Raw genomic sequence first — 25,003 nt, forward strand, 5'->3', positions numbered from 1 at the left:
GGGAGGCGGCCCGGGAGGGCGGGCGCGGGAAGCCGGGAAGGCAGCGGCGGGGCGCGGCGGGGCAGAGGCCGGAACCGCCGGGAACGGACGGGGCGGGGGGGCCGGGGGACACCGCTGCGGGCCCGCTGGGGAGAGGCGGCACCGGCGGGGCGGGGAGGGAACAACAACCGCGGCGGGGCCCGAGCGGAGCCCGCCGGGGGCGTGGCCTAGCCCGCACGCTGCGCTGAGGGGCGGGGCTTGCTGGCGGGGGCGGGGCCCCACGTGCCCGCCCGGTGCCGGTGCCGGTGCCGGTGCCGGTGCCATGAAATGTGTCATCGCCGGCGGCAATGTCAAAGGTGAGCGGGGCCCGGGGAGCGCGGCCCGCCCGGGGAGCCCTGCCTGACCCCCACGCCTTCCTTCCCAGTCCTCGGCCGAGCCGTGCACTCCCTGTCCCGCATCGGCGACGAGCTCTACCTGGAGCCCACCGAGAGTGGGGTACGCAGCACCGGGGCTGGACGGGAGCTGGGGGGCACCTGCGGCCCCTCCCTCCGTGCAGGCAGTGCCAACACTGTGGTTGTTTCCCCAGCTGTCCCTCCGTGCTGTCAACTCCTCCCGTTCTGCCTTCGCCTCCTTCCTCTTCGCACCCCTCTTCTTCCAGCTGTACGAGCCGGGCAGCGCCGGGCCCGACGCGGAGCTCTTCCGATGCAAAGTGCACATGAAGGTGCAGTGCCCTGCCCCGGCCCCCCCGAGCTCCTCGCTGTTCCAGGGGCCCCGGGCAGGTGACAGTCCCCATATCCATGCCCACAGTCCTTCCTGGGCGTATTCCGCTCGCTGCCCTCGCTGGAGAAGTCGGTGGGGAAGTGCCTCATCCTGCTCAAGCCCCGTGCCAGCCGCCTGGTCCTGCAGCTCCACTGCAAGTACGGTGAGTGCCAGCGGGGACAGCCCTGCCGGGTGACACGGCACGCTGGCCTCCCGCCCCGCTGAGCCCTGTCCCCCTGCCAGGTGTCACCAAGACACACAACCTGGCCTTCCAGGAGTGCGAGCGGCTGCAGGCCGTGTTCGACACCCAGCGCTGCGCCAGCCGCCTCTGCGCCCCGGCACGGTGAGGGCACACCACGGGGGCGGCCCGGGGGGGCAGAGCGGGATGAGGGCACACGGAAGGAGGGGGCCCAGCCGGTCCCACAGGATTTGGGGTGCTCAGCCCCCTCCTGTGCCCCTCAGGGTGCTGGCAGAGGCCGTGGTTCACTTTCCCCTGACGCTGGCTGAGGTGACACTGGGGACTGGCCCTGGTGGCAAAATCAGCCTGCGGAACTACGTGGAGGACGAGGCAGGTGAGTCCTGTACGGTTAAGGGGGTCCCCTCCCCACCTTGGGGTGCCCTCCAGCACCCCACCCGCCCCGTTCCCCCCTCCAGAGCCGAGCAAGACGATGGTGACGGAGCTGTGGCTGGCTGAGGACGAGTTCCAGTCAGTGGCCGTGGCCCCGGGCTCCCACATCACCTTCTGCCTCAAGGAGTTCCGTGTGAGTCCCCAGCTAAGCCCTCCAGCCCTGTGTCACCCCCTGGCCCCCCTCACCCTCCCCTTTGTCCCCAGGGCCTGCTGAGTTTCGCCGAGGCCTCCAACCTGCCCCTCACCATCCACTTTGACGAGCCCGGCAGGTAGGAGTGGTCACCACGTCCCCACCCCGTGCCAGCCCTGTCCCTGGCACCCCCTCAGCCCCTCTGTGTGCCCAGGCCGGTGATCTTCACCCTGGATGACACTGTCCTGGAGGTTCACCTGGTGCTGGCCACCCTCTCTGACCTGGAAAGCAAGTCCCAGTCCCCTTCGACCAACGGGTAAGCCCCAGATGAGCCCTCCAGCGGCCATGGGCAGGGAGCAGAGTGAGCATTCCCAATCCTGCTCTGTCCCCACCAGCGAGTCCCACCTGCCCGCCCCGTCAGACGACTTCGCTGACGACCTGGAGTCCTACATGGCTGCCATGGAAACCAGCGAGGGGTGCTCAGAGGGGCCCCCCAGCCCCCCCTTCCCCCTGCGCACCCCCCAGCCAGCCAAGAGCAAACCCCAGGAGGAGGAGGAGGAGGAGGAAGGAGCTGTGCCAGGGACCCCTCCACACAAGAAGGTGAGGGATGGGTGTGCCTGGGGGCAGGGGGTGGGCAGAGCCTCCTCCTGACCCCCCCATTTCTCCCCACAGTTTCGCTCCCTGTTTTTTGGCTCGGTGATGACACCAGGAAAGCCTGGCCCGGCCACCGCCCAGGAGGTGCTGGCGGAGGACAGCGATGGAGAAAGCTGAGCCCCGAGTCACTGCCACCCCCAGCCTCCATCCAACCACCAGGACAGGCACCCCCCAGTGACCCATTACAAGTTTATTCCTCAAAAAATCCTCCTGCCCCCCCCCTCCGCTGCCACCCCAGGGCTGGGCTCTGGGCTCCCCCCTCGCCCCAGCACTCCCTGCCCTGGGCCTGGATTTGCTTTGGTGGAGCGTGGCTGGGGGGGGGGCAGGATCCTACAAATAAAAAAACGAGTCGAAAGAAAAGCGACCTGATGCTTGGGCGGGGGGCTGGGGGGCGTGGGCAGCACGGGGGCGGCTCCCAGCTCATTTCTTGGCTTTGGCAGAGTTTCGGGGAGGGGTGACGGGGCGCCCGGCGGGGTTCAGCCCGCTGAACTGCCCGTATTTGCCTTTGTTCTTGTCGGCCGGCTTCAAAATCTGCGGGGGAAGGGGCAAAGAAATCCGTGAGCTCCCGCCCCAGCTCTCCACTCCCCAGGAGGGCAGAGCTCCCTGCAGCCCTCCCGGCAGGAATTGGGGGTGTTTCCCCAGCCTGGGCTCACCTGGAAAGAGCACATGAGGGTCTCATCCACGCTCATCATGGCGCCGGCGTTGTCGAACTCGCCGCAGTAGTTGGGGGCCGAGAAGAGGGTGACGAGCTGGCGCTTGGCGAAGAACTCGTAGCCGTCCTCCACCACCTGGGGGGGCACGGGGTTGGCAAAAATCCACCTCGCCTGGCCACCATCCACCTGCCCCGGCAAATTCCCAGTCCCCCGGGCTGAATATCCAGCCCTGTGTACCAGGGTGAACACTCCCTGCCCTGCAGCAAATGGCCACAGCTGGGATAAACACGCACTGCCCCAGGGCAGGTATCAATCTCCAGAGTGATTATCCAACCTCTGGGAGGGACAGCCACCTCCAAGGGTGACTATTCATCCCTTCTGGGCAAATAGTTTGACATCAGAGCTAATACCCAAATGCTGAGGGGTAAATACCCAAATCCCAGGGCAAACGCCCCCAGAATTCCCACCCACAGGCTCCTGGGGTACACGCTGCCCTCGAAGGGGAAATACTCGGGGTAGAACCACCTGACACCCACTGGAGACCCAAACCCACGTGTCCCCAGTGTCTGGGGGTCCCGGGGTACCTGGTGTGCCCGGCAGATGAGGTCCAGATCGTGCTTGTGCAGGAATTTGGCCACCACCTCGGCCCCGAAGGTGAAGGAGACCCCACGGTCGTTCTCCCCCCAGCCCTGCACGTCCTTGTCGGGGTCGGACCAGAGCAGGTCACAGAGCAGCCCCTGATCCGGGACATCCGTGGGCCGCATGATCCGCCGGATCTGCTCCATCGACTGCAGGTCTGGGGACAGCCCTGCGCGACAGGGGCACCCCCAGAGCTCAGCAGGGAGATCCCATCCCTCCTCCAGCCCGCCCAAATCCCTGGGAAGGGCCATTCCCACCTCCGTGGCAGCAGAAGATCTTCTCATCCACGATGGCGGCAATGGGCAAACAATTGAAGCAGTCGGTGAAGGTCTTCCAGAGCTTGATGTTGTATCTTCTCTTGCCTGAGGGGGACAGAGGGGGCTTGGAGGTGACCCTGGGGACAGCGTGAGGGTGGGCAGGACATGGAAGGGCAGGAGGACACGGGGGAAGGGCGGGAACACACGGCAGGGAGGGAGGGAGCTCACAGGTGGGGTCAGTGTGGACAGCACTGGGACAACACAGGGAAAGGGGAGCCCATGGATGGGCTGTTGGGGGGCACAGGCCGGGCACTCACACTCGTCATAGAAGCCATAGATGCGGTTGATGCTGGCACACTCGTGGTTGCCCCGCAGCAGGAAGAAGTTCTCGGGGTACTTGATCTTGTAGGCGAGCAGCAGGCAGATGGTCTCCAGAGACTGCTTGCCCCGGTCCACGTAGTCCCCCAGAAACAGGTAATTGCTCTCAGGGGGGAAGCCCCCGTACTCAAAGAGCCTCAGGAGGTCGTAGTACTGCCCGTGGATGTCACCTGGGGGGGGACACAGGCTGTGAGTGGCACCCTGCAGCCCCCCACGCCACCCCGGTGCTGCCCAGCAGCCCCGCAGGGCTCACCGCAGATCTTGAGGGGTGCCTCCAGCTCCAGCAGGATGGGCTGGCTCAGGAAGATCTCCCGGGACTTGAGGCACAGCCCGCGGATCTCGTTCTCCGTCAGCTGCACGTTCTTCCCCGGCCGCGACCCTTGGACTACTCCCAGCACAGAGAACGGGATCAGGGATCCCCAAGTGCTCCGGGACCCCCAGGAGCCGCTGCTCTACCTGCCCCGGCCCTCCCTGCCCGTGTCCCGCACGCCCTCCGGGCTCAGCCCCAGCCCCTCAGGCTCCCCGGTGCCCTCCCGCTCCCCTCGGCGGGGCACAGACCCTTTGGGGACCCCCATTGCCTCCCGCCCCTCCCGCGGGGCACACACCTGTTCGGGATCCCCCCCTCACATCCTCCACGTCCTCCGGACTCACCTCCAGCTCCCCAGACCCCATGGGGACCCCTCAAAACCCTTCCCAGCCCTGACCCCCACCAAACCACCGCGGCCTAGCCCGCCCCCGCCAGGCCCAGGCCGCGGACCCCCCCGCGGCGTCGGGACACGGCCCGAGCCGGCCCCGAGAGGTTCCCCGAGCGGAGGAAGGCTGTCCCGGCGCTGGGGGGTGCGGCGGGGGCCGCTCACCCTCCAGGAGGCGGCTGATGATGGAGTCGAGGTTGAGCTTCTCGGTGTCCGCCATGGCCGCCCGCGCGCCGCCCCGCCCCGCGCGCCCGCCCAGAGCGGCCCCGGCGCGCGTGGCGCCCCCTGCGGGCTGGGAGGACTCACGGCAGCGGGGCTGTCCCCGCGTCCCGCTGTCCCCGCGTCCCGCTGTCCCCGCGTCCCGCTGTCCCCTCGGGAGCCGTGTCCCAGCCCCGCAGGGACGGGAAACAGGGACAGCATGGCGGGGGGGCCGACAGCAGGGAGCCACGGCGGTGCCTCAGAGGCAGGGGGACAGCCGTGGGGAGGGGACACGCTCCGCAGGGAAACATTCCGGGCAGGGGAACATCCCGGGAAAGGTGACACCCCGGGCAAAGGGACATCCCGGGCAGAGGGACATGGCTGGGAAGGGGAATGTCCTGGGAAAGGGGATACCGCGGCAAAGGGATAATCCCGGGCAAGGGAACACCGCGGGCAGAGAGCCTTCCCTGGAAAGGAGGACGTCCCGGGCAGAGGGACTTCCCTGGAAGGGAGGACGTCCAGGGAAAGGGGACATCACGGGAAAGGGGACATCCTGGGAAAGGGGACATCCCGGGCAAGAGAACAACCCGGGCAGGCGGACACGGGGGACAGAGGGGACACGGACTCGTGTCCTGGGCCTGGGGGCACAGGGCTAGAGAGGAGAGGGAAGGGAAGAGCCTCGGCACAGACAGCGGCTCCCGGGACTGCGAGGGGACAGGAGGGGACACGGAGGCAACCGGGGATCCGCATCCCTGTCCTGGGAGCACAGGGCCAGCCTGGGAACACGGGAGGGACAGGATGCTTGGTAGAGCGCAGGGATGTCCCCGCCCGGGGACCCTGGGGACACCGTGGGGAGCAGCGCCGGGCTGTTGCCGGGTGACTGTTGCCACCCCGAGGTCCCCGGGCACACCCCGAAGGGCGGGCTCCCACTGGGGACACGGGGGAGGGTGACACATTCGTGGAGGGTGGCAGCGGCAGGGACGGGCTCACGGCTGTCCCATGTCCCCACTGGCCGTGCCGTGCCGTGCCACGCCATGCCATTCCCGGGGTGCCATTCCCTGGGTGCCGCGCCGTGCCGCTCCCCGTGTCCCATTCCATGTCGTGCGGGGAGGTCGCGAATAGCTCCCGGGGCCCGCCCTGACATTTCTGCTCCGCGGTGTCAGTTTTACAGCCGGCCCCGGCTGACCCCGGGCTGGCCCCGTCCCTGCCCCCGGACACTTGTCCCCTGTCCCCCTCCCCGTCCCTCGCCCCGCTCCCCACCCCAGCCCCTTGGCCCCGTCTCCCGGCGGTGGCACTCCGGCCCCGCCACCCTCGCCCGCGCTGTCCCCTTCGCTCTACCACCTCCTTGGGTGTCCCGGTCCCCCCGGTGCCCCCGGTCCCGCCCCGCCCCGCCCCGCCCGAGCAGGACACGGCGGAGCCGCCACCGCCGGGACCGGAGCGGGCAGAGCCGCTGCGACAGCACCAGGACAGACCGACACCGACAGACACCGACAGACAGACACCGGCAGACAGACACCGGCAGACACCGGCACCGGCGGTGGGTGCGGGCGGCACGGGGGGATGCGGGCGGATTCGGGGGGCAGCGGGAGGGGCTCGGGTGTGTGCGCACACCTGGGACACGGGGCAGGTGACAGCGCAGGTGACAGGTGGGTGATGGTGTTCACGACGCGGCGGGGGTGGCAGGGTGCGGGTGACAGCGCGGTGGCAGGGTGCTGGTGACAGGGTACAGGTGACAGGTGGGTGATGTGCGCGACAAGTGGTGGGTGGCAGCGCGGGTGGCAGTGCAGGTGGCAGTGCAGGTGACAGGGTGCCGGTGATGGTGCGGTGTCGCAGCGTGGGGGACGATGCGTGTGACAGGGCGTGAGTGACAGGTGCGGGTGACAGGATCCTGGCGGTGGTGCAGGTGACGGTGTGTGCCGGGTTGTGGGCGACAGGGTGCACGTGACATTCAGGTGACAGTGCGGGCGGCAGGGTGACAGCGCGGGTGACAGCGCGTGCAGGACTCGGCGGCGCGGCAGCCGCGCTGGTGGCCCCGCGCCTGCCGGCGGCGGTGACGGTGACAGTGACACTGACGCCGCGGGCAGCTGGAACTAAGCCGGGGGACGTGCGTGCTGGCAGCTCCGCCACGCTGGGGACAGGGGGACAGGAAGGGGGGGAGGACGAGGGGCGTGCCCAGCCGGGGGACGCGGGACAGGGGGACAGGGGGACAGGAGAGCCCCGTCCGGCTGAGCCACCCCCCGGCTCCCGCTGAGGCAGCTCGCTGGTGACGGGGACAGGGACACGGACAGGGGTGCCAGCGCCTGGCGCGAGGTGGCAGAGGGGACAATGGCGCTCTGTGTCGCCTAATCCGGGGCACGGGGCCGGGGCTTGGCACCCCGGGGTGGCGCGGGGGGGTTTAAAGGCCAGACCGGCCGGTGTCCCCTGTGCCAGGCGTCCCCGAGCCCTCGTCCCCTGCGCGCTCTCAGGCTACGGCTCCCACCCCAAGGTACCGGGCGACACAGCTGTCCCAGCTTGGGGACAGCAGCAGCAGCTCCCAGCTGGGGATGGAGGGGGACAGGGCGGTCCTGAGGCTGGGGCGGGCACGGACTTCGAGGGACCCCCGTAACGGGGTTTTGGGGGGTCCTTGTGCCACGCCACCGAGCCGTGTGTCCCCTGACGCTGCCACCGGGTGCCGGGCTTGGGGACACCCTGGCTGCCAGCAGGCTCCGTGCCTCAGTTTCCCTCTGAGCCCAGCTCTGCCGGGCACCTGCTGGGAGCGGGGGCACCCGGAGGGGGTCGGGACACCCCGGACCCGGGTCTGCACCCGCAGGGCACCCTGGCACCCCCGGCATGGGGAGGTGTCCCCGGCTGTGCTGAGCTGGCACAGGATTACACCAAGCCGGAGGCGCCGGGGCCAGCGGGGCTGGCACCGAGGGGACAACCTGAGGCCACCGTGACTGGCACCGAGGGGTCAATCTGGGGCCGCCAGTCCTGTCAACGAGGGGACAAGCTGGGGCCACAGGCACTGGCACCGAGGGGTCAGTCTCGGGACACTGGGACTAGCACTGAGGGGACAAGGTGACGACACGGAGCTGGCACCGAGGCGTGCCCCAGGAAGCGTGCCAGGCTCTGGTGGGTGCCACAGGACGGGTCCCCCCGCTGGAGCTGGGGTTGGGGCTCCCAGCACCGCCGGGGGGTGGCCGGGGAGGGGTGGCAGGTCCCCAGGGAGCCGCGCTGACTGTGCCTGTCCTTCTCTTGCAGCCCCCGTGTCACCAGGATGGTGAGTGGCCCCCGGGTGGGGGGTCCGGGCGGAGGTGGGTGCCCCATCCCGGGATCCCGGCGGTGCCGGGCACTGGCGCGGGGCAGCGAGCGGCGCGGCGTGCCGTGCCCACCCGCCGCGTGACCCCGCGGGGACAAGGGGACGCTTTGTCCCAGAGCTGGCGGCCCCGGCGGCTGGCACTGCCCCGCTGTCCCCGAGGCGGTGGCGCCGTGCCCGGCGCCCGCAGCCCCCCAGCACCCCGACGCCCCCACCCCACGGGCAGGCACCGCCGTGTCCCGTGCCAGCCCCCCGTGTCCGCCCCGTGCCCACCCGGGCTCTGTCCACCTGCCAGCCCCCGAACTCCGTGCCAGCCCCAGACCACCCCCTTACCCCCGTGTCAGCCCCGTGCCAGCCCTGTCCCTGCTCCCACAGCTCTCGACGTCGCAGCCGAGCCCGGAGCGGGTGCCCAGCCCGGAGGAGCAGGAGTGGGCCGGGCCCGAGGCGCTGTGCCCGGGCTGGCTGGAGGACGAGGCCCCCGATGGCGAAGTGCCCGGGGACAGCGGGGACCCCGACGGTGCCACCCACGCCTACGAGCGGCTCCAGAGCGCCCTGCGCCAGGAGGGGCTGCCCCCCACGCTGGACTGCTCCGCGGAGCCCCGCACGGGTTGGGGACTCAGGGGTGGCAGGGACAGTGTTACGGGCTCGATGCCAGGCTGGGGACTCGGGGGTGGCAGGGACAGTGTTACGGGCTCGATGCCAGGCTGGGGACACGGGGGTGGCAGGGATAAGGGTGGCAATGAGGATGCGGTGCCAGGCTAGGGACACAGGGGGTTTGGGGGCTCCCAGCCACGCTGGGGTGCCACCAGGGCAGGGTGGTGCCAGGGTCCCCACCCCGGGGCTGTTAACCCTTCCCTTCCCGGCAGGATTTGGCCCGCTGGACATGACCGTTTGCATCCTGGGCTCCCCCACCCCCTTCCTGCCCATCCTGCTGGAGGGTGGCACCCGCTGCCCAGGTGGGTGCCATCCCTTTGTCCCCACCCCGCATGAGACACCCCTGAGCCAACAGCAGGGCTCCCCACGCCCGCCTGTGCTGCCTGACCCAGACTGTGAGGGAAACTGAGGCAGGGGAGCAGGGTGGCAGCAGCCCCCCGTGTCCCGTTATTCCCAGTACACACCAGTCCAGCAGCAACCTCCGTTCCACACCCCCTGCCCCCGCAGCACCACCCCCACGGGGGGCAGTTCGGGGCAGGGGTGCCCCCCGCCCACCCCCGCGCCCACCCGCAGGTGCCATGGTGCTGTGCCTGTCCCCCGCCTGGGCCAGCCGGGTGCCATCGGAGTCGTCCCCAGGCGCCTGGTCCCTGCTGCTCTCCCGGGGCGTCTCCTTCAGGGCGGGGGGGCACAGCGCCCTGGAGACCTTCGTGCCCCCGCGCCGCGCCAACTATGTGACGGGCACCTTCGCACCGGGGGACCCCGAGGGCGGCTGGGTGGGCGAGCTGGCCCGTGACCTCGACTGCCCCACGGGGGGCTCGGTCCCGCTCGCCCACCGCCTCGAGGACACGCTGGTCACCCGCTGGGTGCTGGCGGCTCGCGCCAGCCTACCCGTGCCCCCCACGCTGGCCTTTGTCCTGGGGGCCAGGGGGGACCTGCCCGCCGAGCCCGTGGCCCCCGGGGTGAGGCTGGTGCGGCTGCAGGACCTGCAGGCCCAGCAGAGCCTGGTGCAGGAGGAGGTGGGCGCCTTCCTGGGGGGCACCGCCATGGAGCCCTACGGCCAGGTGGGCACGGCAGGGCTGGGCGCTGCCGGTGGCACCGGGTGGCACGGAGAAGCACGGGGGCACACGCGGGTGGTGGGGTGGCTGTTAGGGTGGCGACCAGGTGGCACTGGGGGGCATGGGGTGACAGGGGTGCATGCGGGTGGTGGGGTGGCACGAGGTGACGCTGGGCTGGGCGCAGGCGGCGGGCTGGCTGCTGGGGTGGCACCGGGTGGCACGGGGTGACACGGAGGTGCTCGCAGGTGGTGGTGCGGCCGGCCGGGTGGCGGTGGCGGGGGACAGGCACCCGCAGCACCCACAGGAAGGAGGAGGGGGCGGCGGTGGCGCAGGCGGTGGGTGCCCGGCTCCAGGGGCTGACGGAGGAGGACAGCGTCCTGCTGGAGGCCATGGTGCCCACCGCCCGCCTGCCCGTGCCCCCCCCACGTAAGGCCCCCGCCCTCGGGCGCCCACCACCCTGGGAGGGGGGGGAGAGTCCCCCGGGGTCCCTCGGGTCCCTGCAGCTCTGCCAGCCACGTGTCTGTCCCCTGGGGCGGGTGGGTGGGGGGCATCGGGCAGGCGGGGTGCCCAAATTACTGGGGTCCAGGGGGAGGGCTCGAGGGTCACCCTGGACACCCACAGTCCCATGGGTTAGGGCTGGGGGACAGTTTGCCACCTTGGACCCCCACAGACCCATAGGGAGAGGTGGGGAAGGTCATCCTGGACCCCCACGGTCCCCTGGGGCTGGGCAGGGTGTTGGGGTGACCCCCTCTGACTCCCGACAGTCCCGTGGGGCTGGGGATGACAGTGGCCGTGCTGTACCCCTCACTCCCTGGGGCTGGGCTTGGCCGGGGCCACCACGGTGCCGCAGGGAGTGCCAAAAGGCCCCGGAGGAGGGGGAGGTCGGGCAGGGCCACCCTGTCCCCGCATGGCGGCCGTGCCTGCCCTGTCCCTTGCCCCCCAGGCAGCCCAGCCCCGCGGCTGCCCATGGCCCTGCGCATCTGCACCCTCGTCTGCAGGTCCTGGGGGGACCGGCCCCAGCTCTGCCAGGTACGGCATGTCCCCACAACCCGCTGGCTCTGTGCGTCCCCAGCCTGTGATGGCTGTCCCCGTGTCCTGGTGGTCCTGGCTGTCCCCAGGATTGGTGGCCATCCACATCCATGCCTTGGGCCAGCGTGTCACCCCAGGTCCCTACGCCCTGGCGGCAGCTGCGTCCCCAGGCTGTGAGTCGGCAGCCAATGGTGGCAGGCGGTGTCCCCGCACACACCTGGGTGTCGCCGTGTCCCCGCAGGTGGCCTGCGCCGTGGGACGCGCGGAGAGCCCGGTGCGTCACGGCGCGGCGCTGCCCCAGGGCCTGGACTCCAGCCTGCAGCAGTGGGGGGTGGTGGCCCCCAGCCAGCGCCAGGCGCTGGCCACGCGGCTGCGGGAGGCCACCGAGGCCGCCGCGGCCGCTCTCCTGGCCAGCGAGGCCGAGCTGAGCCCGCGGCAGCGCGGCGGCGGCCGAGCCTGCACCGACATCCTGGGTGAGCGCGGCGCGGGTGACGGACGGGGGGCCCCGCGGTGCTGAGCCCGGTGTCACCGTCATTGTCACCATCCCCAGGCGTGGACTTCCTGCTGGCGAGCGTGGATGAGGCGCTGGAGCTGGTGGCCCTGGCCGCGAACGGGCAGCGGTGCCTGGAGACCTGCGCGCTGGCCGAGGCCATGGGGCGCGGCGTGGGCCAGCCCCGCGGGGAGCTGCCGCGCCTGCTGGCCGAGGCGCTGCTGCACCGGGCGCAGCGACACCTGGTCGAGGGCAAGGACATCCTGCTCATCGGGGCCGGGGGCGTCAGCAAGAGCTTCGTGTGGGAGGCGGCCCGCGACTACGGGCTGAGGGTGAGCGGCGGGGGGCGGCGGGGGGCGGCGGGGCCGTGCCGGGGCCGGCGGTGCCCCGGTGACGCCTCTCCGGGGCCGCAGATCCACCTGGTGGAGTCGGACCCGGAGCACTTCGCGGCGGGGCTGGTGCACACCTTCCTGCCCTACGACAGCCGGGAGCACCGGCGCGACGAGGAGCACGCCGAGCGGGTGCTGGAGCTGCTGCGCTCCCGCGGGCTGCGGCCCCACGCCTGCCTCTCCTACTGGGACGACTGCGTGGTGCTGGCGGCCCTGGTGTGCCAGGGGCTGGGGCTCCGCGGCCCCGCGCCCGCCGCCGTGCGGGTGGCCAAGCAGAAGAGCCGCACGCACCGGCACCTGCAGCGCTGCCGCCGCGGCCGGGCGGCGGGCGCCGTGCCCTTCCCCGCCGTGGCCAAGCTGGAGTTCGGCGCGGGCGGCGTGGGCGTGCGGCTGGTGGAGGACGCCGGGCAGTGCCACGCTCACGCCGCCCGGCTCTGGAGGGACCTGCGCGACGACGCCGACCACCCGGGCATCGGGCTGGGCTGGGGCAACGCCATGCTGCTCATGGAGTACGTGCCGGGCACCGAGCACGACGTGGACCTGGTGGTCTTCGAGGGGCGGCTGCTGGGCGCGTGGGTGTCGGACAACGGCCCCACGCGTGTCCCCGCCTTCCTGGAGACGGCGGCCTGCCTGCCCTCGTGCCTGCCCGCCGACCGGCAGGCGCAGCTGGTGCGGGCGGCGCTGCAGTGCTGCCGGGCGTGCGGGCTGCGCGACGGCGTCTTCAACGTGGAGCTCAAGCTGGGCCCGGCGGGGCCGCGCCTGCTGGAGATCAACCCCCGCATGGGGGGCTTCTACCTGCGCGACTGGATCCGCGAGGTCTACGGCCCCGACCTGCTGCTGGCCGCCGTGCTGGTGGCGCTGGGCGTGCCGCCCGTGCTGCCCGCCCGGCCCGCGCCCCGCACGCACCTGGCCGGGGTGATGTGCCTGGCGTCCGAGCACGGCGACAGCCTGGCGGCCGGCGGCGGCATGCGGGCTCTGCGGGAGCTGCACGGCCGCGGGCTCGTCCGCCTCAACCGGCTCTTCGAGGAGCCCGAGGGGGCCGGCGAGTACGAGGAGCCGCTGCTGAGCGTGGCATGCGCCGGGGCCACGCTGGCCGAGGCCTGCGAGCGCCTGCTGGGGCTCTGCCAGGGGCTGGGCATCGACTCCCCGCGGTATCCCGTGGAGCATTTCTTGTCCCACTTCAAATAGCGCCGGGCAGGCAGCGGGGACGGCGGGGGAATGGGTGCCCCGGCACCCGCTCCCGCCGCCCCGCCGCCCCTCCCCGGCATCCCCCGGAACCCCCATCCCGTGGCCTGGCATGCCATGTCCTGGCACCCCCGTACCGCCCCGGATCAGTCACCGGGCCTGCCACCCCATTGCCTGGCACTCCCCTTCCTCCTGGCACTCCATCCCCTGGCATCCCCTCGCTCCCCTGGCAGCCCATCCCCCGGCATCCTGACATCCCATCCACTGGGATCCCCCTGTTAACCCGGCACTCCATCCCCTGGCATGCCCCGACTCTCCTGGTGCCCATCCCCTGGCATCTTGAAACCCCCTCTCCTGGCACCCCCCACACTACTGTGACACCCCAATCCCCGGCATGCCCCATGTCCTGGCACCACATTCCCTGGCATCCCCATCCATCCTGGCACTTCATCCTTCCACCGCACTGACACCCCCTCTCCCAGTCCAGGCACCCCATCCCCTGGCATCCCTCCATTACCCTGGCACCCCATCCCCGGCTTCCCAGCGTCCCTCCCTGTCCCCCTGTCCTGTCCCTGCAGTCTCTACCCCCTGTCCCTGGGGGTGCCATGCCTGGGGACACACGGGGGGACACTGTGCCATCCCCAGGGTGGGGCAGCCAGGACCCCCAGTGCACCCAGGCCACCCCACAGAGCAGCAGGTGAAGCGTGAGGTGTGCTGGCACCTGCTGGCACGGGGAGACCCTGCAGCAACAAACCGTTATGGGGGGACCCCATAATGACAAAGAATTATTGGGACACCCCACAGCAACAAAGAAACGTGGGGAGACCCCGCGATAACACACCCGCAAGGGGAGACCCCACAGGAGCAGACTGAGGTGGGGACACCCCACAGTGACACCCTCCAAGGGAAGATCCTACAATAACAAACGGGGAGACTCCACAGTAGCAAAGCAGTGTGGGGACACCCTACAGCAGCACACCCTGAAAGGGAGACCCCACGATAACAAACTGGCACGGGGAGACCCTACAATGATAGACCTGCACCAGGGAACCCTACAGCAACAGAGGGGCACCCAGGGATTCCCTGGAGAAAATCCTTTGGGAAGACTTGTGTGACGTGATATAGGGCTGTCACTGGGGAGGCCCTACAGTAACACCAGTGACTCTACACCAACACCCAGCCCCTGAAATGTCTGAGATCCTACAAAAACACCAGGGACCCTATGCTAACACAGAGCCCTTTAGTGCCCCTGACCCTACAATAACAGCTGTGACCCCACAATAACACCCAGATCCTGCAGCCCTCACGGCCCTACAATAACACCAGAGACCCTACAATAACACAGAGCCCCTGAGGTGCCTGCAATAACACACAGCCACTGCAGTGCCTGACACCCTCCAATAAACCCCAGCCCCCGTAGTGCCCCTGACCCTACAACAACACCAGCGACCCTACAACAACACCCAGCCCCCGTAGTGCCCCTGACTCTACAATAACACCGGCGACCCTACAACAACACCCAGCCCCGCAGTGCCCCTGACCCTACAACAGCACAGAGACCCCCCAAGAGCACGCAGCCCCCCGGTAACAGCGGTGACCCCACAATCACCCCGGTGACCCCACAACCACCCCGGTGTCCCGCAGCCCCACTCGTGCCCTCCGACCCCGCGGAAACCCGGACCGGGATCTCCGCCCGGGGTCACCGGGGTGTCCCCCTCTCTTCCTGCCCCCTCCTCTGACGTCACGGCGGCGCCGCTGACGTCAGCGCGGCGCAGGGGGCGGGTCCCCTTTACCGGGATCCCCAGTAAAGGCTGTGAGCGGCCGCGCTGCCTCTGTCGTGTTCCCTGCGCCACCCCCGGGACCCCCGTCCCCGTGTCCCCCGCGCTGGGGACACCCCGGTGACGCGGGGGGCGTGGCCGGCGGGAGGGGCGTGGCCATGGGCGTGACCAAGGCGGCGGGTTCCCCGGGGTCCCGATAAGGCGGTGACGCGGGGGCGTGGCCGGGGCGTGGCCGCCCGGGGGGCGTGGCCATCGGGGCGGGTCCCCGGGGGTCCCGGCGCGGCGCCGTCATGGCGGGGGTGTTCGATATCGACCTGGAGACCGAGGAGGGCAGCGACGGGGACGAGCCCGAGCTGGGCGCCGTGAGCCGGCAGCGGGGCGCGGGGGGCGCCGGGGCTGCGAGCGGCAGCGGGGCCGGACGGGCGGTGGAGGCGGTGAGCGGCAGCGGGGCGCGGTGGGGACGGCGGGATCGCGGGTGTCGGGGGTGCGTGGGGTCCGCTCGGTGCCGGGAAGGGCGGGCAGGGGCTGGGGGGGACAGCGACACGGGCAGTGACAGGGTCCCGCCGGGGGCGGGACGGGGGTGTAGCCGGGCTGTCCGCGGGGACGGGGCGCCCGGGCACCGGGGGCAGCCGCGGATCCCGGGCGGGCAGCGGGCGGCTCCCGCTGGGCAGGGCCCGGCCTCGGCCCCAAAACATCCGGCTGGGCCGGCTCGGCGCTGCCTCGCCCCACGCGCCCGGCTCCTGCCCGGCTCCTGCCCGGCTCCCCTCCTTGCCATGTGTCCCCTCCCTGCCGTGGGTCCCCTCCTTGCCATGTGTCCCCTCCCTGCCGTGCGTCCCCTGCCCGCTGCTCCCCCCTGCGCGCCCCTGACCGCGAGTTCCCTCCCGCAGGAGATGGAGCTGGAGCCCCGGGGAAACGGCCTGGAGTAAGTGGGGGACGGGCTGCAGGGGGTTATGCGGGCAGGGGACAGGCAGGGGACAGGCAGGGGGCTGTCCCCGCTCACCCCCTCTCCCGCCAGGCCGGTGGGACACTACGAAGAGATCGAGATTTCCGAGAGCAGCGTCAACAACGGCCCCGAGCACATCGGCCCCCACTGCTTCGAGCTGCTCCGCGTCCTGGGCAAGGGCGGCTACGGCAAGGTGGGGACACGGCGGCGCTGGGGGTCACTGGGGTGCCCCCCGACCACGTCCCCAACGTCCCCTGCCCGCCCCTCCAGGTGTTCCAGGTGCGCAAAGTGCAGGGCACCAACACGGGCAAGATCTTCGCCATGAAGGTCCTGAAGAAGGTAGGGCCGCCCCGGCCCCCCCAAACCCCCCGGGGACCCCCCCCGCTCACCGCCTCCCCCCCAGGCCAAGATCGCCTGCAACGCCAAGGACACGGCGCACACCCGGGCCGAGAGGAACATCCTGGAGGCCGTCAAGCACCCCTTCATCGTGGACCTCATCTACGCCTTCCAGACGGGCGGCAAGCTCTACCTCATCCTGGAGTGCCTCAGCGGTGAGGGGCGGCACCGGGATGGCTCCAGGGATGGCTGCACGTTGTCCCAGGGGTGGCTCCAGGGGCTCCAGGGGTGGCTTGGGGTGTCCAGGCATGGTTAAAGCGTGACTTAGTGTGGCTACAGTGTCCAGGGAGGGTGTCCAGGGGTGGCTCAGGGGGTCCAGGGATGGACCTGGTGTGGCTACAGTGTCCAGGGATGGCTCAGGATGTCCAGGGATGGTTCAAGGGTGACCTGGGGTGGTTACAGTGTCCAGGGAGGGTGTCCAGGGGTGGCTCAGGGTGTCCAGGGATGGTTAAAGCGTGACCTGGTGTGGTTACAGTGTCCGGGGAGGGTGTCCAGGGGTGGCTCAGGGTGTCCAGGGATGGTTAAAGCGTGACTTAGTGTGGCTACAGTGTCCAGGGGTGGCTCGGGATGTCCAGGGATGGACCTGGTGTGGCTACAGTGCCCAGGGAGGGTGTCCAGGGGTGGCTCAGGATGTCCAGGGATGGTTAAAGTGTGACTTAGTGTGGCTACAGTGTCCAGGGAGCATGCCCAGGGGTGACTCATGATGTCCAGGGATGGTTCAAGGGTGACCTGGGGTGGTTACAGTGTCCAGGGAGGGGGTCCAGGGGTGGCTCAGGATGTCCAGGGGTGATGTAAGGGTGTCCCAGGATGGCTGCAGAGTGTCTCAGGATGGCTCAGATGTTCCCAGGGGTGATTAAGGAGTGCCCAGGGATGGCTCAGGAGGGTCCCTCTTGTGCTCTGTATGCAGGTGGAGAGCTCTTCATGCAGCTGGAGCGGGAAGGGATCTTCCTGGAGGACACTGCCTGGTAGGGATGAGGGTGGTGGTGGGCATGGATGGGGTGGGCACCCTGACATGGCTCACAGCCACCCCCATCCCGCTGCAGTTTCTACCTGAGTGAGATCACGCTGGCACTGGGTCACCTGCATTCCCACGGGATCATCTACCGGGACCTCAAGCCAGAGAATATCATGCTCAACAGCCAAGGTGGGTTTGGGGGGGCGAACTGGGCCTGGGGGGTTCTTTGGGGGCGGTGCTGACCCCTCCACGCCCCTCAGGTCACATCAAGCTGACGGACTTCGGGCTGTGCAAGGAGTCCATCCACGACGGAGCCGTCACCCACACCTTCTGCGGCACCATCGAGTACATGTGAGGTGGATGCAGCACTGGGGGGAATTTGGGGGGCTTTGTCCTGGCCCCCCATCCGCTCAGGGCCCCCCCCTGCACCCCCCAGGGCCCCCGAGATCCTGGTGCGGAGCGGGCACAACCGGGCGGTGGACTGGTGGAGCCTGGGCGCCCTGATGTACGACATGCTCACCGGATCGGCAAGTCCCACTGCTGCTCCCTCCTCCCCGGGGCTTGTGGGGGGCATCCCGGGGTGACCGGGGTGACCTTCCTGGCCCCGCCTGGCTCCTCACGGCCCCCCTGTGCCCCCACAGCCGCCGTTCACCGCCGAGAACCGCAAGAAGACCATCGACAAGATCCTCAAGGGCAAGCTGGTGCTGCCGCCCTACCTGACACCCGACGCCCGTGACCTCCTCAAGAAGGTGAGCCCCCCCAAAAATTTCCCTCCCCCACCTTTATTTATGCAGGTCCTCCCCCCCAATCCCATGTCCATCCCTGTTTCTCTTCCAGTTCCTCAAGCGGAACCCCAGCCAGAGGGTTGGGGGCGGCCCCGGTGACGCGGCCGATGTGCAGGTACAGGGGTGGGCGGGCGGGGGGTGCCAGGGGACACCCCCCAAACCCTGTCTGACCCCCAAACCCTGCCTGAGCCCCCCAAGCCCTGCCTGAGCTCCCCAAACCCCACAGAAACAGCCTTTCTTCCGCCACATCAACTGGGAGGACCTGCTGGCGCGCAGGCTGGACCCCCCCTTCAAGCCCTGCCTGGTATGGGGGGGCCGAGGGGGGAGGCTGGGGATGTTTTGGGGGGCCCCGTGGGAGCAGCCGCCGTGTTCCCTGCAGCAGTCAGAGGAGGACGTGAGCCAGTTCGACACCCGCTTCACCCGCCAGACCCCCGTGGACAGCCCCGACGACGCGGCCATCAGCGAGAGCGCCAACCAGGCCTTCCTGGTAGGGGGGCACAGCCCGAGGGGGGCCCCTGGCACGCCCAGGGCCCCCCCGGTGACACCCCCAAACCCGCAGGGCTTCACCTACGTGGCCCCCTCCGTGCTGGAGAGCATCAAGGAGGGGTTCTCCTTCCAGCCCAAGGTGCGCTCCCCCCGCCGCCTCAACAGCAGCCCCCGCACCCCCGTCAGGTACCGGGGAACAGGGGGTGCTTGGGGTGGGGGGCTTTGGGATGGAGGTGTTTTGGGATGGGGGTTTCAGGGTGGGAACCGAGGTGGCGACAGGGGACAACGCTGGGGGTGCAGTGGGGGGGCTGAGCCTGTCTCATGCTGGGGGTACAGAGAGGCTGTGGGGGCAGTGGGGTGAGGGTTCGGGGTGCTGTGGGGTGAGGGGGTGAAGAAGGAGTAGAGGAGGTCCATGGAGCGTGGGGGGAGTTGGGGTCTCCAGGGGTGGGGAAGGAGCTCTGTTGGCACGAGCTGCCCCCCCTTCCTCACCCTCTGTGGGTGCCCCACTCACCCCCTCATGTGTCCCCCCCCAGCCCTGTGAAGTTCTCCCCCTTCGAGGCGTTCAAGCCGGTGGCCCCAGGCGACCCCATGGAGCTGGGGCCCCCCCAGGCCCCCCCGCCCGAGGGCACGGCCCCCCTGCCCATCAAACCCTCGGGGGGGGCCAAGAAGCAGAAGGGGGGCCGGGGGCGGGTGCCCAGGTAGGGGGTGGGGGGAACCCCACGGTGCTGCTCGTGCTCCGGGGGGCTCATCCCCCTCCGGCACAGCCCCCTGCCCGCCGGGTTTGGGGGCACGGGGAGAGCCCCCAGGGGCGTGCCCCCCCCAGGGATGTGCCCCCGTGGGCGTGGCCTTTTGGGGTGTGGCCCCTCTGGGGGCAATGCCTTTGGGGTGTGGCCTCTGGGGCGTGGCCCTGCTGCTGGATGTGTGCCAATTAAAGGACTTGCTGAGGCTGTGGTGGTCGCTGTGCTGGGGCTGGGGGGGCTCACTGGGAGGGTGGGGAGTTGCCCCACCAGGGGAGGGTCCAGGCTCCACCCCCTGCGTGATGCCCCGCCCCATTTTAGGCTCCTCCCATTTGCCACACCCCTTTGTTAGCCCCACCCACTTCTGTGCAAACCACGCCCCCGGTCTGCTCTGCCCCCAGAGCTGCTCTTTTATTGGTCAGTGCAAACCCGCGCAAGGCCCCTGCAGCCAATCAGGAGCCTCGGCGGGGGATGGCAGGGGACAGAGAAGGGGTCCCTTTGCTGGCAGGGCGGTGACACTACGGGGAGGTGACACTGCAGGGCAGTGACATTACAGGCAGGTGACACTGCAGGGCAGTGCCATTACAGGGAGGTGCCATTACAGAGAGGTGCCATTACAGGGAGGTGACATTACAAGGTGGTGACACTACAGGGCTGTGACATTACAGGGCAGTGACACTTCAGGGTGGTGCCATTACAGGGTGGTGCCATTACAGGGAGGTGACATTACAGGGAGGTGACACTTCAGGGTGATGACATCAAAGGGTGGTGACGTCAGGACGGTGACGTCACAGGGCGGTGACATGTGGCCGCGTGTCCCCCCAGGCCGCTGTCCCCGAGAAGGCGTGCAGGTCACTGAGCAGGGCCTCGGCGCTGCCCCCCGCCGCCTGCCCCTCGCTCAGGGGGCTCTCCCCGCCCTCCGGCAGTGCTTCGGCCTCCTCCTCATCCTCCTCCTGCTCATCCTCCTCCTCCTCCTCCTCCTGCTGCTGCGGCCGCCGCTCCAGGCTCCAGGGCATCAGCTCTTCCTGCTCGTCCCGCACGGCCACCTCCCCGTGGCTGTCGCTGTCGCCGGGGGCCGCGGCGGGGTCCCCCGGTGCCCGCAGCCGGTGCCACTGTCCCCGCAGCAGCTGCAGCGCCCGGCGGCCCAGGGGCCGGGGGTGGTAGCGGCCGGCCGAGATGCGGCACAGGTGGTGCCAGGCCAGCGCCAGCCCCACCGCCAGGCACAGCAGCAGCGCCAGCAGCGCGGCCACCGCCCGGTCGCTGCGGGCCACCGCGGGGTCCCCGGCCGCCGCCGGGCCCGCCAGCACCAGCAGCAGCGGGTGCCAGCGCGGGGCAGCCTGCAGGGATGGCAGCGGGGTCACAGCCCGGCACGTGGCTTCCCGGAGCTGGCACGCAGGGAAGGGCCGGGGGCAAGGTACAGGGACACAGGACAAGGCCGGGAGGGGGAGGTGACCCCCGGCACGGAAGGCGTGGGTGGCGGGCGCAGCAGCACCCGCAGGTGCCGGGGGAGAGGAACCGGGTCCTGCCACCCCACAGGGCTGCAAAGCCCCCCTAGAATCCCCCGTCCCTGCCCACGGGGCTGCAGCCCCACTGCACCCCCTGCCAAAGCCCCGGGGCCCCCCAAAACGCGGCGCTCGCAGTCTTCGCTGTGGCTGCACAGCCCCTGAGCCCACCCCAAAACCTGACCCCAACCCCCAAGCCCACCGTGCTCCCCTCATCCCCCCCCAAACCCTCCCGCTCCCCCCAGCCTCACGCCGGCTCCCTGATCCTGACTCCCCCATGCCCCGGGCCCCCACCCTGCCCGGTTTTGGGGTGCTCACCATCAGCGGGTGCAGCCAGAGCGGGTCCCGATGCCGCGGGCACGCTCCGAGATGGGGGAGCCCCCCCGACTTCCTGCCCCGCGCAGCGGATGTGCCAGAGCGGGGGGGGCCCGGCTGCACCCCCTCAGCCCTGCTACCCAAAATGCCGCCCCGTGCTCCCCCGCTTCCTGCCGAGGCGCCGAGCTCCCCCCGCGACCGCTGCGCCTTCCTGCCCCCGCTCTGTCACCCTGCAGGTGGCCCTGCAGCCGGGGCTTTTCTTATAAATCCTTTATTCGGAGTGAAAATATAGTTTTTGACCCTGCACTGGAATGGAGAGGTGGGGGTCACAAGGAGGAGGAGGAGGAGGAGGGGAGGAAAAGCCCCCAAAATATAGGGGGGACAGTATCTCACAGTTGAGGAAGGCAGATCGTGCCCGGCTCCAAAGAAAGGGGGGAGACCCCACACAGGGATTGGGGAGTGCAGGGGGCAATCTTTGATCCCAGGAGCAACCCCCAGCCCGAGGAATGGGGGCAGGGGTGGAGAATGGTCCATGATTTGGGGGGGCAGCACCCAGTAAGGCAATGGGGGGAAGCGGGGAGCTGCCAGAGGGGCGGCCAGCCCCCCAGTGGGAGAAGGGCCCGTAGCGGGGCAAAGGGGGGCACCCCAGGGGGGGCGAGATGATTCGGGGGGGTCCCTGGGGTGCAGGCGTGGTCCCTGGGGCGGTGGTCCCTGCGGGGCTCCCTACACGTGGCCGTTCTCCAGGCGGCTGAGCTGCTCCTCCAGGCGGGAGATGCGCTGGCCCTGCTCCGCCACCAGCGCCCGCAGCGCCGCCACCTCCTGCAGCACCTCCTCCAGGCGACCTCCCTGGGGACAGCCCCGTCACGGGACACGCCCCGCACGGCCACACCCGCTGCCACACCCACCCACGGCCACCAGAGGGACCGCACCCACCACACCCCCTGTCCCTTTCCCGCGTGCCCCCCGTGTCCCCACTGTCCCCCGTGTCCCCTTACCGTGGCGCTGCCGGAGCCGAGCACCGGGGGGGCACTGAAGCGAGCGGAGGCGGGGGCCGCGGGGGGCGTGGGAGGCGGCGTGGTGGCCCCGGTGGCGGCGGCGGCAGTGGCGCGGCTGTCGTGGAGCAGCGTCCGCCGGCTCACCTTGAGGTCCCGCTGCTTGCTGGGGACGTAGGCCTGGCGCAGGGACACCAGCACGGGCCCCGCCGTGCGCCCCGCCACCCACTCCTCCGCCTCCATGGCCGCCTCGGGGCCCGCCGTGTCCGGGTACAGGTCGTCCTGGAACAGGTCCGACTGCCCCCAAGGGCGTCACAGGGGTGGCAGCCTCAGGGGGACCCCCAGAGAGGCACCACGGGGACACAGCCTCACCGGGGACCCCCCAGTGCTCCCACGTCCTGCTCAGGGACCTCACACGCAGACCCCATAGGGAGCCCTTGCCCAGCCACCAGGACCTGCCCAGGAGCCCCACACGTCCCTGTGTCCTGCCCAGTGACACTGCTGGGTCCCCCCATCCCGCTCTCCCCTATCCCCACCCACCTTCCTTGGCACGGTCATGATGATGGGCTCACACTTGCGCTCGTGCAGCTTGTAGAACCTGCCAGGGGAGCAGAGCGGGGTCATGGAAGGCTCTGGGGGGCTCTGGGGGTCCCTCACCCCGTCCCCCGTGTCCCCGTGCCCACCTGGCGATCTCGCACTTGCTGACGTCCAGCCCGCGCTTGGGCATCCAGCCCATTCCCCGCTGGGGCTCCTTGCTGGTGAAGGTGTTGAGGAAGTGGATGTAGGGCGGCTCCTCAGTGATCTCGAAGTAGCGGATGCTCGAGTCCCCCTGGGGACACGCCGTTAGGGGGGACCCTGGCCCCGGGGGTGCCACCAGCGGGGCGGGGCGCTCCGTACCTTGCCGCAGACGTAGACCACGTTGGTGTCGGGGTCGTAGAAGGGCAGCAGAGCCCCGTTGCTGGAGTCCAGCTCCTGCAGCCCCATGGGCTCCTCCAGGTTCTCCTGGGGTGGGATGAGGTGTCAGGCACGCGGGGAACCCCAACACGGTTCCGGGGGACGCCCAGGGTGCCACTCACCGTGTCCCACAGCGCCAGCTGCCGCTCGCTCATGCGGCTGAAGCCGGTGGTGAAGATCTTGCCGTCGGCCAGGAAGATGGCGCGCATGGGACGGGCCCCCTCGTGCGCCCGCTCCTTCTCCTGGGGGGCACGGCTGTCACCGGGGCCCGCAGCCCCCCAGGGACGCGCACCGAGGGGCAGGGGACAGCGGGGCGAACCAGGGGACAAGGACACCCACAGAACACAGGGCAACGGGGTGCGCCAAGGGACAAGAGCGGGGAGCAGGGGATTCTCCCAAAGAAGCAGCGCAGGGCAGCGCCCCGGGGACACAGCCCCCCCGGGGGGTGGTGGGGACACTCACGGCCACCACGGTGCCGCGGCGGGGGTCGATGACACGGACGCTCTTGTCCTTGCAGGCGGTGCAGAAGCGGGAGCCATCGCGGCTCCAGCTGACGCTGTAGATGAGGTCGGGGTGCAGCCCGTCCAGCCGGTACAGCTCCTCCGCCGTGCCCACGTTCCAGATCAGCACCACGTTGTCACAGCCTGGGGGACACGGCAGGGGTCACCCCGGCCGCGGGGGCCCCTCCCCGTGCCCGCCGCGTGCCCCCGTACCCGCGCTGAGCAGGACGTTGCGGGCGGTGGGGTGCCAGGTGACGATGCCAACGCGCTTCGAGTGGCCCTCCAGGACCACCACCGGCTCCGTCAGCGGCTGGCTCAGCCCGTTCTCCGGGATCTGCCACACCTGAGGGGACAGAGGGGACAGTGGGTGAAGCGCGGTTACCCCTGCCACCCGCTGGGCTCCTGGGCCACCCCTCACCATGACAGTGCAGTCCTCGGAGCCGCTGGCGATGACGTGGTCGTTGTGGGGACACCAGTCGATGTCGAGGACGGGGCCCGTGTGGCCGCACACCGTGGGGTACGACTTGTCAATGCGTCCGGTCTGGGGACAAAGGGACAGCAGGGAGGGGGTCACCCAGCGCCACCAACCCCCCCCGTTCCCCGCGCCACCAGCCTGCTGTCACCTTGTGCAGGGGGAGGACGAGGAAGGCGCCGCCGCCGCTGGCCTCCACGATGATGGCCACGAAGGAGGGGTTGACGGCGCAGAAGGTGCTGTCCCAGGTGACGCGGGACACGCGGATGTCATCGTAGCACTGGTCCGTCTTCACCGGCTGCCCGAACACGTGCCGGAATTTGCTCTGCCGCACCACCTTCCGGAAGGACATGGCTGGGGAGCGCCCCGGCCCCGGTCAGGTGTGCTGGGATACCCCGAAATGGGAGCTGGGTGTCCCCTGAACTGGGTGTGTCACTGTCTCGCAGCCCGGTAAAGGGTGGCTCAGCCACTGCTAGGAGGCAGGAATTGGGGACACACCCCTGTCCCTGCCAGCTCCCTGAAGGGAACTCGGGAAGCAGGACTGGGGGCTCTGAGTGAGACAGGGAGTGTCCCATCCAGGATGGGGACAGGGACAGGGGTGTCCTCCTGGAAAAACGGGTGGGGATGGAAAGGAGGGCAGGGACAGCTCCAACAGGTCAGGAACAGGGGTGGCCCTGCTGGCGATGGGGTCAGGGACAGGGAAAGGCAAGGGGACAAGGATAGGGATGGGGGGGGAGCACCAATGGGCACGGTGGTGGCCTCATTCTGTATAGAGATAGTGACAAGGACAGGGACAAGGATGGGGACAGGAAAAAGGATGGGGACGGGGGCGGGGTCAGGAATGGGGCCGGTGGTGGCCGCGCTCTGTACAGGAACAGGAATGGGGACAGGGACGAGGACGGGGACACGGACGGGGAAAGGGTGGCCCCGCTGGGTACGGGGACAGGGATTGGGAGAGGGACAGGGATGGGGACAGGGACAGGCGGTGGCCCCGCGGGGAACGGGATGGGGCTGCCCCGGGAAGGCGGATGGGGGCCCGCGGGGGCCGCGCCCGGCGGGTCGGTGCCCGGGGCCGGTGCCCGCACTCACCGGCGGGTCGGTGCCCGGGGCCGGTGCCGGGGCCG

General features: G+C 70.1%; 6 protein-coding genes across 18 annotated transcripts; 3 read left to right on the top strand and 3 right to left on the bottom strand.

Moving 5' to 3' along the window:
• Positions 1 to 34: 34 nt before the first annotated feature.
• RAD9A (RAD9 checkpoint clamp component A) lies at positions 35 to 2,510 on the top strand. 3 transcript variants are annotated; one of them, XM_039703453.1, is made up of 11 exons: positions 35 to 335; positions 404 to 474; positions 566 to 700; positions 787 to 901; positions 982 to 1,081; positions 1,201 to 1,310; positions 1,393 to 1,499; positions 1,571 to 1,635; positions 1,711 to 1,812; positions 1,892 to 2,096; positions 2,169 to 2,510. In XM_039703453.1, exons 1-11 carry the CDS (start codon positions 302 to 304, stop codon positions 2,265 to 2,267), a joined length of 1,143 nt encoding a protein of 380 aa, XP_039559387.1. In that variant the 5' UTR covers positions 35 to 301; the 3' UTR covers positions 2,268 to 2,510. The 3 variants fall into 3 exon arrangements, with proteins under 3 accessions (XP_039559387.1, XP_039559389.1, XP_039559388.1); XM_039703455.1 differs by lacking the exon at positions 982 to 1,081; XM_039703454.1 differs by lacking the exon at positions 982 to 1,081 and having other exon boundaries at positions 35 to 474.
• On the bottom strand, positions 2,326 to 5,090 carry PPP1CA (protein phosphatase 1 catalytic subunit alpha). The gene is made up of 7 exons (XM_039703456.1): positions 4,935 to 5,090; positions 4,331 to 4,462; positions 4,017 to 4,247; positions 3,700 to 3,804; positions 3,388 to 3,611; positions 2,804 to 2,938; positions 2,326 to 2,681 (listed from the first exon to the last, which is right to left on the bottom strand). Exons 1-7 carry the CDS (start codon positions 4,987 to 4,989, stop codon positions 2,571 to 2,573), a joined length of 993 nt encoding a protein of 330 aa, XP_039559390.1. The 5' UTR covers positions 4,990 to 5,090; the 3' UTR covers positions 2,326 to 2,570.
• A 135-nt stretch (positions 5,091 to 5,225) lies between these two features.
• CARNS1 (carnosine synthase 1) lies at positions 5,226 to 14,886 on the top strand. 6 transcript variants are annotated; one of them, XM_039703438.1, is made up of 10 exons: positions 5,226 to 6,504; positions 8,208 to 8,226; positions 8,638 to 8,869; positions 9,129 to 9,218; positions 9,490 to 9,977; positions 10,217 to 10,397; positions 10,915 to 11,000; positions 11,242 to 11,473; positions 11,551 to 11,822; positions 11,904 to 14,886. In XM_039703438.1, the coding sequence occupies exons 1-10, from the start codon at positions 5,786 to 5,788 to the stop codon at positions 13,065 to 13,067; spliced, it is 3,483 nt and encodes a 1,160-aa protein (XP_039559372.1). In that variant the 5' UTR covers positions 5,226 to 5,785; the 3' UTR covers positions 13,068 to 14,886. The 6 variants fall into 6 exon arrangements, with proteins under 6 accessions (XP_039559372.1, XP_039559373.1, XP_039559378.1 ...); XM_039703442.1 differs by lacking the exon at positions 5,226 to 6,504 and adding an exon at positions 6,693 to 7,071; XM_039703441.1 differs by lacking the exon at positions 5,226 to 6,504 and adding an exon at positions 7,168 to 7,277.
• Positions 14,887 to 15,002: 116 nt separating this feature from the next.
• RPS6KB2 (ribosomal protein S6 kinase B2) lies at positions 15,003 to 23,476 on the top strand. Of its 5 annotated transcripts, XM_039703450.1 has the most exons (15): positions 15,003 to 15,204; positions 15,730 to 15,764; positions 15,858 to 15,978; positions 16,056 to 16,124; positions 16,189 to 16,336; positions 17,089 to 17,146; positions 17,225 to 17,325; positions 17,397 to 17,487; positions 17,573 to 17,663; positions 17,778 to 17,885; positions 17,974 to 18,036; positions 18,148 to 18,225; positions 18,301 to 18,408; positions 18,481 to 18,593; positions 18,941 to 19,115. In XM_039703450.1, the coding sequence occupies exons 1-15, from the start codon at positions 15,133 to 15,135 to the stop codon at positions 19,107 to 19,109; spliced, it is 1,425 nt and encodes a 474-aa protein (XP_039559384.1). In that variant the 5' UTR covers positions 15,003 to 15,132; the 3' UTR covers positions 19,110 to 19,115. The 5 variants fall into 5 exon arrangements, with proteins under 5 accessions (XP_039559384.1, XP_039559386.1, XP_039559381.1 ...); XM_039703452.1 differs by lacking the exons at positions 15,003 to 15,204; positions 18,941 to 19,115 and adding an exon at positions 23,425 to 23,476 and having other exon boundaries at positions 15,254 to 15,764; XM_039703447.1 differs by lacking the exon at positions 15,003 to 15,204 and having other exon boundaries at positions 15,254 to 15,764.
• On the bottom strand, positions 19,530 to 20,982 carry LOC120499584 (protein tyrosine phosphatase receptor type C associated protein). The gene is made up of 2 exons (XM_039703457.1): positions 20,965 to 20,982; positions 19,530 to 20,481 (listed from the first exon to the last, which is right to left on the bottom strand). Exons 1-2 carry the CDS (start codon positions 20,965 to 20,967, stop codon positions 19,933 to 19,935), a joined length of 552 nt encoding a protein of 183 aa, XP_039559391.1. The 5' UTR covers positions 20,968 to 20,982; the 3' UTR covers positions 19,530 to 19,932.
• On the bottom strand, positions 21,217 to 24,997 carry CORO1B (coronin 1B). 2 transcript variants are annotated; one of them, XM_039703445.1, is made up of 11 exons: positions 24,969 to 24,997; positions 24,031 to 24,233; positions 23,826 to 23,948; positions 23,621 to 23,750; positions 23,370 to 23,551; positions 23,030 to 23,149; positions 22,851 to 22,955; positions 22,637 to 22,782; positions 22,494 to 22,551; positions 21,957 to 22,250; positions 21,217 to 21,807 (listed from the first exon to the last, which is right to left on the bottom strand). In XM_039703445.1, exons 2-11 carry the CDS (start codon positions 24,229 to 24,231, stop codon positions 21,685 to 21,687), a joined length of 1,482 nt encoding a protein of 493 aa, XP_039559379.1. In that variant the 5' UTR covers positions 24,232 to 24,233; positions 24,969 to 24,997; the 3' UTR covers positions 21,217 to 21,684. The 2 variants fall into 2 exon arrangements, with proteins under 2 accessions (XP_039559379.1, XP_039559380.1); XM_039703446.1 differs by lacking the exon at positions 24,969 to 24,997 and adding an exon at positions 24,932 to 24,958.
• Positions 24,998 to 25,003: the final 6 nt, after the last annotated feature.

Source organism: Passer montanus, unplaced genomic scaffold, assembly GCF_014805655.1.
Source record: "Passer montanus isolate IOZ18808 unplaced genomic scaffold, ASM1480565v1 scaffold163, whole genome shotgun sequence".
In the NCBI taxonomy this organism is placed as follows: domain Eukaryota; kingdom Metazoa; phylum Chordata; class Aves; order Passeriformes; family Passeridae; genus Passer; species Passer montanus.